The sequence below is a fragment of the Podarcis melisellensis genome, assembly GCF_964234715.1.
Source record: "Podarcis melisellensis genome assembly, chromosome: 7".
Classification (NCBI taxonomy): domain Eukaryota; kingdom Metazoa; phylum Chordata; class Lepidosauria; order Squamata; family Lacertidae; genus Podarcis; species Podarcis melisellensis.
The window spans coordinates 65,385,930-65,398,442 of NC_138539.1; the positions used below are offsets into that span (position 1 = coordinate 65,385,930).

Genomic DNA, 12,513 nt, shown 5'->3' on the forward strand with positions numbered 1-12,513 from the left:
AGATGAGCATGGGGGGGCGGGGAGGGAGAGATCAAACGATCCGCAGCCCTCTGAACACCCGAAGGACTGCATCTCAACCGGTTGTGAATCAGGCCTTAGATGCTGTCGTCCCGCGCTGCAAAATGGAGTGGGTTATGTATCGAAGAGAAAAGCGTGCGAGGTCCAGCGCATAATTCAGGATGCTTGTCAAAGGCTGCGACGCACGCAAAGCAGGTTTGCTTGGATGCGAGCGCCTTTGACGCCCGTGGGGCTTGGTTCCAGGTAGATGCGTGACAACTTTCGGGGTAGAAGAGAAATCATTGTGCTGATCTTCCTGGCCTGGGATGTTATGTCTATCTAGAATCTAGAGATAAAGGGAGAGGTAGATAATTTTAAAACTGCGTGTAAACAGTTCGTTTAACTTTTTGTAGAGGCTTATTTTATGTCAAAGGAAATTGGTCAGAGAAGGGATGTGCGTGGGTACAGCGTGGGAGTTGCCCTAGTTTCACTGCACCCATTCACCATCCACGTAAGCCAAAGGTTCCTGACACGAATGTAATTTAGCGCCTTAAAAAAACCAAGGCAAATCCTACAGATTAACTAGATTGCGTATAGAGCTGCGCAAACGGCAACGTCAGTTCAGACGACACTGGGGGTGGAAAGTTTGAACGTCTAACTTCTGAACCGCGGGCTACGATCCATCCTCCTGCTTATATGCAAAAGCTTCAGCTGTACAGAAATTGGTGGCGCAGGATGCTTACATAATCTCCCCTCTCTTTGAATTAATGGGCGGTGGGGGTGTTCCCCTATGAAGAAAAGAAATCGATCATGTTCAGGTTTTATTCATGTCGACAATGTTTGGAGTTATTCCGTATGAGGAATCCGAATCTGATTTAGGGTACAGTCCTAATGCACGTTTACCTAGGAGTAAGCTCCACTGAACTCAGTGGAACATATTTCCGGGTAAACATGCCTAGATTTGAGGTGTACACCCGATTTTAAATCTGTTGAATTCAGATTGAAATTAGATTTTTTATTTGTGCTGACTTTGGCCGTCTTAAATCCAGGCGCTTCTTCTCCGTTGTGATTTGCAACGGGGGAAACTCTGCAACTGTAAATGTTTTAGTCCTTTGTGATCTGTCTGCTAAGTCCAAATGTTGACTGAATAGAAAACTTGTGCCTCTGCCAAATGAAGGCTGCAATCCTAAACCCGCTTACTTAAAAGCAAGCCCCACCGAAGTCAGCTGAACTCTATGACATACTAAGTTGTCTAGGTCCTAAAATAGGTAAAGCTTTTGTAAAATTAGTTTTGTTCACAAAAGTCTAAGGAGCTCAGGATTTTGCTCGGAATGCTGTTTACTTACAGATACTTTGAAATACTGTATATGTTTTATTAATACAAAAAGACGTTCCTGGCTTTTCTATCCAGGAAAAAAAATATTTTTAGATTTCCTCATGAGAAGCCTGATAACATCTCCCCCCTCCAGTGCTTGAATTCACAGGCTTCCTATGTTGAAAGAGCGCTGGGGCTTTCCATCGGGTTCCTTCCTTTGGTCATGTTAACTCTCACCAAAAAGCGCCTCTTCCCCTCCTCTCCCGGGCCTGTGGGATTTAATATAATCTTTTATCAGGCGCTGCAAGAGAAATATCGATACTGCCAGCGATGCATCCTTATACGGGGTCACGTTCAGCTTAAATTTGGCTCGATTAGAATTATTACATGGCAAATTGTCAAAATAACATTTATCACGTGGACAGGAACCGCAATAGATACAGTTTAGTTACCTGGTTAGCTAGCATTCATTGCACAGCTGTGGGCCACACAGAGAGTGCATCTGCTCTGTGCATCCATAATATTATATAAAATATTTAAAGTATTTTGATAGTCTCCTAGCCCCCTTTAACTCGGCAGTAATGTTTTATCCAGCCCATTTGTCTCAACTTTTGAAATAGGTACCAAAGCTCTCTTGTTTCTCCCTGAAACACTGATCAGTGCCAGTCTCAAACACCCACCCACCACACCGCTCCTCTCTTTTATAATCCTACTGTGGGGCATTGTCGTTGTTGCTCTTTTTCTTATTTCTTTCTCTCTCCCACCCCCTCAATAAATCCAACTATTTGTGTGGGGTTTTGTTACATCGTTTTCCATATTCGAGGAAGTTTGCCGGTTCCTTTTTGGGGGTTACTCAGAGATCTTCCTCCAAGCCTGCTATACAGTCTTCTTCTTCCTCTCCAGACTTTTGCTAAAGATGATCAGATGCCGGTCCTACTGCTTATTGGGAATTAAGCCCACCCCCCGCACCCCTCAGTTGAATGGGCCAGGCTCCCAATGAAGTGTGGGGAGGATTTCAGCACGAGATATAAAGAGGATAGATTGGAACAAAGCTCACGCCTGGGTTGATTTTGCACCAGGCCCATTGGAAACGACGACGGATTTCACCTCTCTCCCTCCTTCTGCCCCCACTAGGCTGGAAGTGTCGTCCTATCCCTAAAATCAGGCCAAGCCGAAAAGGGAATCGGATTTAATCAGAGCAGTGGGTCGAAGGGGAGGCGGGGAGCAAGCGAAAGGATGTCCACCATCCGTGTCCTTCCAGAGGAGCAGCCTAATGGGCGATTGTGTTTTATTTTAATTAACCGGCGTCTCATTTAACGAAACAATCGCCAAATGCCTCCAGTGGGAGGAAGAGGCGTTAAGTTCACCGAGAAGGAAACCATGTGTAGGGAGATCCGCGGTGCGCTTGAAATAGCCCCGGCTTCTGCAGTAACCAGGAGCTAGCAGGGCCTGCCTCGCAAGCCGTCCGGAGGGTCTTTCTTCCCTGTACAGGAGGCGCAAAACCCCCGGCAAGAGAAGAAGGTGGAGGAGAAAGGCAGCGATTCCTCCCCCAACACCCTGGGACTGGAGGGGTGGGGATGGGGTGTGTGTGTGGAAAGGGAACGACCCCCCCCACCCAGAGAGGCTCGCATTTTTTTACAGCCCTGGTACCTGGGCGTGGTAAGGAGAGGAAAAGGGGTTGTCTGGGAATGGCTCATTAGGGATGACAAATGTATAGAGGAGATCAACACCCGCCGGCCGCCGCCATCCGACACATTCTTAACCGAGCGCAAGTCAAAAGGATGTAAGCTTGCTTAGGATCGCATCCTCAGAAGTGACTGGGCAGAAACTCCCGTTAAGAGTCTGGCATGCCGAACCAGTGAAGGAAAAGCGACCTGCGCTCTAGCCTTTTCACAAAAGCTTGGTGGGAACGACCACGCTCGTTCCTCTACCGATCCGGGATAGAAGACCACCTCCACAAACTAGCCCATTACAAATCGCTTGTACTTATATGCCCCTGGCGTTGTTTGGTTGCTGTGTTTCTCCCCCCCCCCCTTTTATTTTTGTTTTGCTTTTCGAATGCCTCTCCAAGGCAAGTAGTTAATCCGAAAAGAAAGCAGAAACCAAAACCCGAAGGTAGGTGGTCCGCTTCATCACATTACACCCCGCACCAGCCCTAAACAAAAACCCCCAAACCCGTATGGATCCCGCCGACGAGACCCGCGAGTCCCTTGCCACATCCAGAGAGCAGGTCGGGCGAGGAGGGCGTCGGAGGCGAGGCCTGCTATGCAGGAGGGGCTGTCGCAGCAGGGCCCGGAGCTCTGAAAAACCGTGTCCTCGAAAAGCAACAGTGAGCTTGAGATCACACTATATACTTGCTTTGGCTTTTAAATCAAAGCGGTGGTCGTCGAAGTTAAATCACTTCGGAATTCTTCCGCGCTTTTCTTACAAAGAAAGAAACACCTAGCGGCTCTCAAGGGCGGGGGGCGGCAGGCGCCTATTTGGCACTGAAATCGAATCCCATTTGGAGTTGGCCGGCCACTGCCGCGGAGTTTTGGCCGCCTTGTAGGGGAATTCGGGGCAGAAGCGGAAGCCTGGGCCTGGGTCTTTGTTCTGCAGCTTTCCAGACATTTTCTGACACACACCTACTCTCTCTTTTTCTCTTTTGGGTTACTTAAAGAAGCCTATCTATCCGCCCCACAACCTGCGCCCCACCGTTGGTCGTTTTATTTTCGTTTGTTTTCTTGGCTGCTGTTGCTCCCCCCCCCCCGCCTTCTCCTCTCTCTTTTTCTTCCCGTGACCGACTTCCAATTTAAGTAGCATATTGAGCATATTATATATGGGGCGGGGGGCGCGCGGAGGCCGCTGTAATTCCAACCCGAATGTATGTATATATATATATATATATATATATATATATGAGGAGAGAGGGAGAGAGCCTGAGAACGGGCCGCGCTTGCCCAGGCGACCTCCAAACCAGATCGGCCGGAGCCCCCAAACCCGAGACTCCCGAGCGCCTTAATCGCTTTGTTGACAGAAGCCTCCGTTTCCTCCGAAGTCGCTCCCGAAGGCGCGCACTGGGAAGCAAATTCCGTGTGCATTTCAGCGGAACTTGAACGCGTTCCAAGAGAGCCTTTTTGGGGGGGGTGGGCCGGAGGGGGAGATGGAAATAAAAAGGGGGCAGACGGTGGCGCGCGCACAGCACACACCACCTCCTGAAATCAATGTGACTTTGTTCCACCCCGCGCGTTTTCGGATCGATTTATTAGGGCAGCAGGAACTGGACTCGCCGGGCCACTGGGGTGTGTGGACTGGCGGGGGTGCTGCTCTGTCTTCGCTAACAGTTTGGCCTTTGATTTAAAAGCAGGGACCCGCTTGATCCGGTGCCAGCAAGGAAAGACGCAGAAGCCAGGAGCGCCCCTGGATTGGCTGTGGGTTCAGGGACAAGGCATGCTTCTTTTGTGTGTGGAGGGAGTCCCCCAAAGTGTCTAGGAGCTTCCTCCTCCTGCCCTCTGCCCCCCACAAACCAGCCTTCGATTTACCTATCAAGTATTTCACCTTATTACAGAGAATAGATTAGGGAGGTAGGGAAACCGTTCTGAATTAAAAACCAAACCAGTAGCTTTATTCCCTGCATATTGGAGACTATTTTGCTTTTGCTGTTGTTGTTGTTGTTTCTACAAAGTTTCTGCTGCCGTGGATGGGGGTTCGCCCTGGCAGGAAAGACAGAAAAAGGGAGGCAGATCAGCCAGGGGTTTCTGACCGCCGGTGGGTCTTTCGATGAGAATGGAGGGTCCAGCGCTCTTTTCCCGTCCCTCTCTTTCCCCTAAATAAACAGATCTGAGTCGACCTGGGTGGGCAGAAGGGAACAATTTGTGAGCCAAGGAGCGAGCCTTACCTGCAGGAGACTTTCACCTGACCTCTTGCTGGAGAGGTTGGGGGTAAGCGGGTGGGGGTGAGCGGGTGGGCGGAGAATTCAGACTCCATATATTACAAGCCCGAGGAAAATCCAGCTCAATTTCGCTCGACCTTTTTTTCCCTTTTCCTCAAATAGAGAAAATTCTCCCTCTTCTCGCCCCCCTCTGCCGCCCTGCCCCCATCACCCCTGGGAGAAGGCAGGAAAACCAACACATTTGGAGCTATTAACTCTTCAGAGAGCTGAGAGGCGAACTGGATGCCTCTTGCCTGCCGCTCTCAGAACTGTGCCTGCCCTTAAAACAAGCAAGAATAAGCGTGGATCAGCAGCGCAAAGTATGCCATGACCACTAGGCAAGGAGACCTTTTAATGAATTTCTACTTTTAAAATTATTTGCGCGTCAGAAAATGCCCAAGGAAGGGGCCCCTAAAATCACCGGGAGCAAGCAAGCGCCATTTCAATCCAGCAGATGCCAGAGTGCTTTTTTTATTGGATAAAAATGCTTTCAGAGCGGTGCTTTGATAAAGCATAGAATCCAATGCGATAATTATTAAAAAGCAATGCTGAGTGTATCAATGCCCGCTCGTCAAGGAAAGACCCCCTTTCTAAATGTTCTTTAAAGCTACGGTCTTAAACACACTTTCTAGATGATAGATCTTGACTTTTTTATATATTAAAAAAGTCAAGAGAAAGGCGCGCTACTGTTTCTGTTGTTTGCCCCGAAGTGGGCTCTTATTTGAGGGGCTCGGCTTAGCTCTCATGCCAAATGTTAACTTAGGAGGGAGCGAGCATTAAGAAAAGGGCGGCGGAGAGGGCAGGACGAGACGGAAAGAGGGAACAACCGTCGGGCAGAAGCAGCTCTGAGAAAGAACTGCGCACTCTTTTTGTGGGATTATTAAGCCGCGAAAACGTGCAAGGGTCTAAACGCTTTCTCTCTCTCATTTAGAAGGTTTAAAAACCAATTTCTTAGAAGGCATCTGCAGAAACCACACCGCCATTCCCCTCCCCAAAACACCCCTTCCAAAACAGCCGAGGATTGCCAAGGAAAGCGGTGAGGCGCGCGAAGCAGGGAAGGCTCCTTTCGAGTAGACTTGGGAAAAGGGCTTCCTTCATTCGCCCTCTGCACATCCCGCGCTGTACCTCTCTCTCGTTTTGTTTTGCTTCCTCGAGCCTGTCAAAACTCGGCCGTGTTTGCCTGTTTCTGGAGTTTGTTGTGTCTGGAGGCAAATGACCCGCCCCTGGGAGCAGGGAATGTCATCCCTCCGGCGAACATCTCGCACGACCTGCTCGGGGATTATGATGAGGAACCCTCGCTGCAGCAGCAGTTCCAAGCAGAAACCATCTAACGATTCCCCGCGTCGTCGGGGGACGCGGGGGAGGGGGATTGAAGACAGCCCGGCTCCCGCTTCCCTCCGCTGGCCTCTGCGCACAGACAAAGGCAAGGCGGGCATGCCCACCCATTCACCGGACTCTCACAGCAATGGCTGGATTCCTCTGGAGTAAATAGGGGGACGTGTGTTCGGGTGCTGCTCCGCTTTGGAGCGTTAAAGAGACGCGTCTAGATACTACATAGGCCTCTTTGGAGCGGGTTATCTGCGCAGTGCCGGGTCTCAGCCCTTAACAAGCAAGTCCTCGGTTTTCCACGGGGCCTGCCTTCCAGCTGAGTTTTCCCCTCAGGGGCCGAGCGGGACTGGTCTTCCCGAAGGACGCCGATCCGTCCTTCTCCCATCGCCTAGGTCGATCTCATACCTTCCCAAATCCATCCGTCTCAGCCGTCCGTCTTTGGGGCCTTCGGGCTCCTTTCTAATCACCTATTAGTTTCAGTTTAGGGCTGGGGGCGAGCGGGCAGGGATCATATATCACCCTTTAATTGATACGGCAAGTCTCCCCTATGCAGCTGACCCAGAGCTCTTTTCCAGCCAAGGCAGAGAGGTAATCTTAGAGGGTAACCAGGGTCTCCGCGTCTCTCTGCAAGAGGGAGATAGAGAGAGATCGCCAGGCGAAAACCAAGAGGAAATTGTCACTTGTTCGCCAGTGTGTTTATCACATTATAGCTTTTCTCTTCGACAACAGGAGAAGGGACACTGAGGAGAAGATTGCTGCGTAAGATTGGTGCCTCAGGCTGCGCTCGGGGCTGACACGACCAGCTTCTGGCCTCCCTGTCCACTACCTTTTCTGTCACCGGTTAGAGACGCAGGCCTGGCCCAAAGAGCCGCTCGCGGTTTCTGGAGCGCTCCAAACAAGTAACTGAAGGGAGGAAGGGGCTTCACACCCGGAGAGCAACCTTAGCAGCGAGGCTGGGAGGAACTGGCTGAGATGTCTGGAATGCCAGCCGCGTTGAGACTGGGCTGTGGGTGCGGGATATGCGAGGGGAAACGCCGGGCAGTCGCAGGCGCCCGCTTGCTGAACCTTGATCCTTGCGAAGCGCCACTCTCCATCCTGTTGCGCACAAGCAGAGCAGGGAAGCACCAGGGGCCCAAACTGCGGCTCATTCTGGGTTTCAAACACCCTCTTGTCCCCACTCCGTGGTGCCAGAGACTGGTCACCGCCACCAGCTCTCCCACACGCCCCCTCGGGCCCACTTCCCCTTGGAAGTGTGCGACTGAGAGAGATCGAGCCCACGGCTTCTTTTCCCACTTCGAGGCCCGGTGTGATCTTTTTCTTAGGGGAAGAAGGACGGGTAGGCTTGATGGTCACATACACAGACAGGGCAACGACATATCGCAGCCGCGCCAGGAGCCCATTTTAGGAAACAAAACGCAGCTCGGTGCTGTTTTCCTGCTTTTTTCCGCCAACCTGCACGCGGCAGAGCTGACGGGATGAGCTGGAAGAAGCGGGCTGCATGGTCTCTTCTGGTGGGATTTGCCGGTTATTATATAGCCAGCGTCTGAAACAAATCATTCTGCAGTGAAGATGCGAGATGTGCGCATTCCTTGTCGGAAGGAGGATCCCACTGGGCCTTGACAAGGAATGCGAGCTGGCCAAGCAGACCTCCCTCCTCTTCCACCCTCCACAGCAATAAAGCAGTCACCTGCCACGATGAATGTCAACATGCCAGGGGAGTGATATTGCAGATGGGATGCCAGGACTGGAGTTGTCCGGCGCGGCGGCGGGTGGGGAGAAGACGGCTGTATGCAAACCCCCACCCCAAATAATAATGAATCCAGAAGGCCCAGCCCCTGTCCACTTCACCCACTTTTTTCCAGAACTTGGGAGGTAAGTCATGCGAGAAAAAAAGGGGGGAGGTCTCCAGCTCCCCATCTTCTCATAATCATCAGGTAGTTTACTTTTCATTAACCCACACGACCCAACTTGCGCTCATCTCACTCAGTCAAGACTTGGGAGGTAAGTCTTACAAGGGAAAATAAAACTACATGGTAATTATGATATACCAGGGCTGCTCCTTTAAATTACTTGAACACACCCAAACACCACAAAGGGGCCGCCATGCTAGGGGACCCCCTCGAAGGCGTAAAGATCAAGAGCCAGAGTTTCCATAGGATGCTTACTGAGAGTCGTAATAGGCGCAAAAAAGGGTGTAAGCAAAGATAAGGAGCGCAATGCGAAAAACCTTACGCGCGCCAGCTCCCACCGAATGCAATTACACATGATTTCAGTGGTACTCAGTTGCAAGTTTATTTTGCAAGATTTCAGTCTCGTGCCGTTGAACAAAATGTAGGCTCTATAATGGCACAGTAAAAAACAAAACAGGAATGCCTCTTCTCAGTACCGTCGCTGGGGAACCTCCTTACACCGGGTCCCCTTCCCTTCGCCAGGCTTGTCGACGCCTTGCCTTGCCCTCGCAACACTTCCTAACCCTTTCCGCTCAGCGGCGTTAAGGCGCCACACACCCCAAACTTAAACCTTGGGGACAGCAGTTCTGCAAGGGTAGTCTGTGTCTCTTGAATAGAAATTACCACGCTATCTCAGTAAACCTACAATGAAGGCTCAGGGTACTTTAATGTGAGTTCAAACAGCGGACGTACTTTACAAGTGATTTAAATTTGTGGCGTGCGTATCTGTGGGGATGGCGCAGGAGAACCTTCCCTTGGTTGGCGCTGTGAAGCCACCACTTTCCTTGAACTGACATACCAGTTTTGCCACGGATTTTGGTGCCGCCGGAGAAACAAAGAAAACGAGCATCCCTGCACATTCCCTAATAATGGGACCAAGTCAGTCAAAATCCCCCCACTCCCTTTAAATTTAAAAATAAAACATCTGAAGCCTGTGTTTTAGCTTCTTGTAGCGTATTATCAGGGCTGTACCTATCCACGATTTCTCAGCACCCCGGTCCCCTCCGGCGCGATAGAGGCCGGCGCCGGGGAGGTGTGGAAGTGTGACCTGTCCTTAAACACAGCCTGACCCTAAACACGTCGCCGTTTTCGATGGCTGTGCGGACTTCCCGAGGGCGCCTGAGCTTTCTCCCGGGACATGCTAGCCCTCGAGAGCCCCGACTGCATGTCGGTCTGCCGCAGACCCCTTTCGGTCAAAATCAGCCCGGATGCGTGGTTTGAGCGCACTGGAAAAGAAAAAGCAGCGGAGAAGCGCTCTTAGCGCAAAGGCGAACAACACAAGAGAGTCACAGTCAATGATTTCCAGGGGCTCCGCAGGCCTCGGGTCTGGCTGATCATGTTGGGAAGCAGCAGTTTTATTGGGGAGAGCCAAGTGGCAGCTCAGCTCAGCTCGCCAGCAACTGTCTGAAATCGCCCACATAACTGGCAGTGCCCAGAGCATGGCGAGGGCAGGAGTGAAAGGAAGCCGTCTAGTCCGGACACAGGTCGGGGAGGAAGCGCAGCAGAAAGGAAAGTCACCCCTTTCCCCGGGATGAAGACAAGCGGCCCTGGGAGAACCGAGGGGGCCTCGGCCGGCTGGCAACGCACCCCGTTGGATCCGCGCTCCCGCAGCCACTTGCCCTTCCGTGCAAGGCCTGAAGCAAAGCGCAGAAGCCAAGCGGCTGGCTGGCTCGCTTGCTCCCGAAGGTGGGAACCCTCTCCTCGGCTTGGCAAGCCCAGAGGCGGCTGGCCTCTCCTCGGCCCAGCCAAACAAGAGCCCCTCTTGTTCTCCGAGCGCCCCCCTCCTTCCTTGCACCTGCGTGGAGCTGCGAGTAGCGCCAGGCAGCGGCGGCTAAGCTCAGCCTCTCCGCTGCTGCTGCTGCGAAGGCAGCCTCGAGGAAGCATCTGGTCCCAATTGGGAGCCCCCCCTCCCTTCCCCGGCCCGCCAGCTCCTGTTGCCCCTCTGAGCATCAGCCAGGCCGGCCCCAAGCCCTGGCTAACCCCGAAACCACCTCCTCTCGCGGCGAGCACACTTTCCATCGCACCGCCCGCCTCCCTCGCAGGCAGCCACACAAAGAGTGCTCTCTCTCTCCCTCTCTCTCCTGCAGGCTGGGCAAAGCTCCCTTCGCCGCCTCCCCCACCCGCCCTACACACCTCCTGAAAGCAGAGGGCTGCCTCTCGCTGCGACCTCTCTCTCTCTCTCTCTCTTTCTCATTGCCCTTTCCTCCTCCTGGATTCCTCCTCGGTTCTACTCCCGGCTTGGGAATGCATGCGCCCTGCTTCTAACCTCCCCGGCTCTCTCTCCCTGCCCTTCTAAAACCAACGCGGGAGACTGGGCTGGGCTGAAAGCCGTTCGAATCCAAGAAGGGAGTTTTACCCGGGACCGGACGGCAGTCAGCAGTCAGACTCCCTCAATCCGCACTTCATGACTTCAACGCAATTTCCGTGTTAAGAAACGTGGGCCCGCAACTTTTGTGACGCGGCCGTGTTTTGACTGAAATGCAGGGTCGCGAGGAAAAGTTGGCAATGCCCCACCCTTTCGTTTCAAGGCAAAGAGTTAAAAGAAGCGCAGAGGGTGATTGTCAGGCGGGAGAGACAAGGGGAAGGCAAATGTATGGGACCCGCGACCTCTGCTTAACCTTGGTACATTGGCACCAAATGTTTCAACAATATTTACTTGCCTTGAAGCCTGGATTTCCCTCCTCTCCTTTTAATCTTTTTTAAGGCCATCTTTGTGGCAGCTTCAGGCTCCTATATGTCTAATTATAGTAAGCAGAAACAGGATGGGATGTGAATAGCTCTGTTGTGTGCAGGAATTGGGTGTCGCACAGAGAGGCTTTTTGTCACAGGTTCTCACCCCGCAAACATGTGGATACACAATGCTAAGGTGGGGAGCTGAAGATTCAAAAACATAGCAAGACCCCTGGTCTGCCATGGAGAGACATCTGAAGTCAGTAAAGATTAGGGTGATGGAACTGTGCACTGCAAGCCTGAGTTACCCATACTGTAAAGGGTTCTGGCAGTGGAAAGGGCAAGTAGCTAAGGGCTAGGGGGAGGGATGCATAATCCCTTTGCCCCCTGAACAAATAACATTAAGGAGACTATCCAAAAAAACCACACCGTCTTATATGTAAGACCCATTCAATACAAATAAACTTTTTACATTACATTTCGCACATGAAAAGCACATCTGTGTAGGAAATAGTATGCAACCCACATGTAGATGATTTAAGATTTAAAAAAAAACCCACCATTTCCAAACCTCTGTGATTGCCTGATAGGTTAAATATTAAACAGGAGGTGCAATGCGATGTTCAGAACTCAGTATGATTCCATTGGATAATATAGCTATGATTTTACATAAATCTTATTGTGTCAGTAGGACGGATCCACCATACATTGGGTTTTCCAAACATTTATTTCAGAGTAAAAGAAAAAAGAAAAAAGGAAGTACCCTAACTTTGTAAAGGAAGCATAACTCTATAACTCACCCTCGTTTCCCCCTCCCCCTTCCACTTGTAGTGGAGAAAGAATTAAAAAATGCACTGTACAGTCTAATTTATGGAAAGGATTTTTTTTTAATATCAAAAGAAAATGAATTGGAGTGGCAAGCTGGCCTCCAACGTCTTGTCTACATATCAGGAGGAAAAGTGCAATCACTGCAGCCTATCCTCTTCAAGGAATGTAAAGTCATGATGCATGGTTGAGATTTGAAAAGGGGGGGAAATGATCCATTGCACAATCAAGAGGAAAATAAAATGGCAGCAAATCTTCAACACCCAGTGGAGTGATTGTCGTTCCCCATCCCCAGCAATGGCACATGCAGAAGTCATAATTAGGCCGGCCGTCTCCCTGGAGGCTCAGTCATGTTAGCAGGTATGGCAGGAGGAACAGATTCATGCATTGGGGTTGTTCCTCATGAGTTCCACATCTGCTTCCACCATCTCTTTCACCAGCTCCTGCCAAAAGGAAGGGACACAGACACAGACACAGACACACACACACACACACACACACACACACACACAAAACAA

At 51.2% G+C, this 12,513-nt stretch overlaps 1 protein-coding gene across 1 annotated transcript in view; it reads right to left on the reverse strand.

The window, feature by feature from the left end:
- Positions 1-12,034: 12,034 nt before the first annotated feature.
- The window catches only part of GMDS (GDP-mannose 4,6-dehydratase), a 285,259-nt gene continuing 284,780 nt past the window's right edge, over positions 12,035-12,513 (reverse strand). Inside the window, exon 11 of the mRNA XM_081918290.1 lies at positions 12,035-12,438. Coding sequence (XP_081774416.1) covers positions 12,376-12,438 — 63 coding nt within the window. The 3' untranslated portion in view covers positions 12,035-12,375. The remainder of the gene's footprint in view (positions 12,439-12,513) is intronic.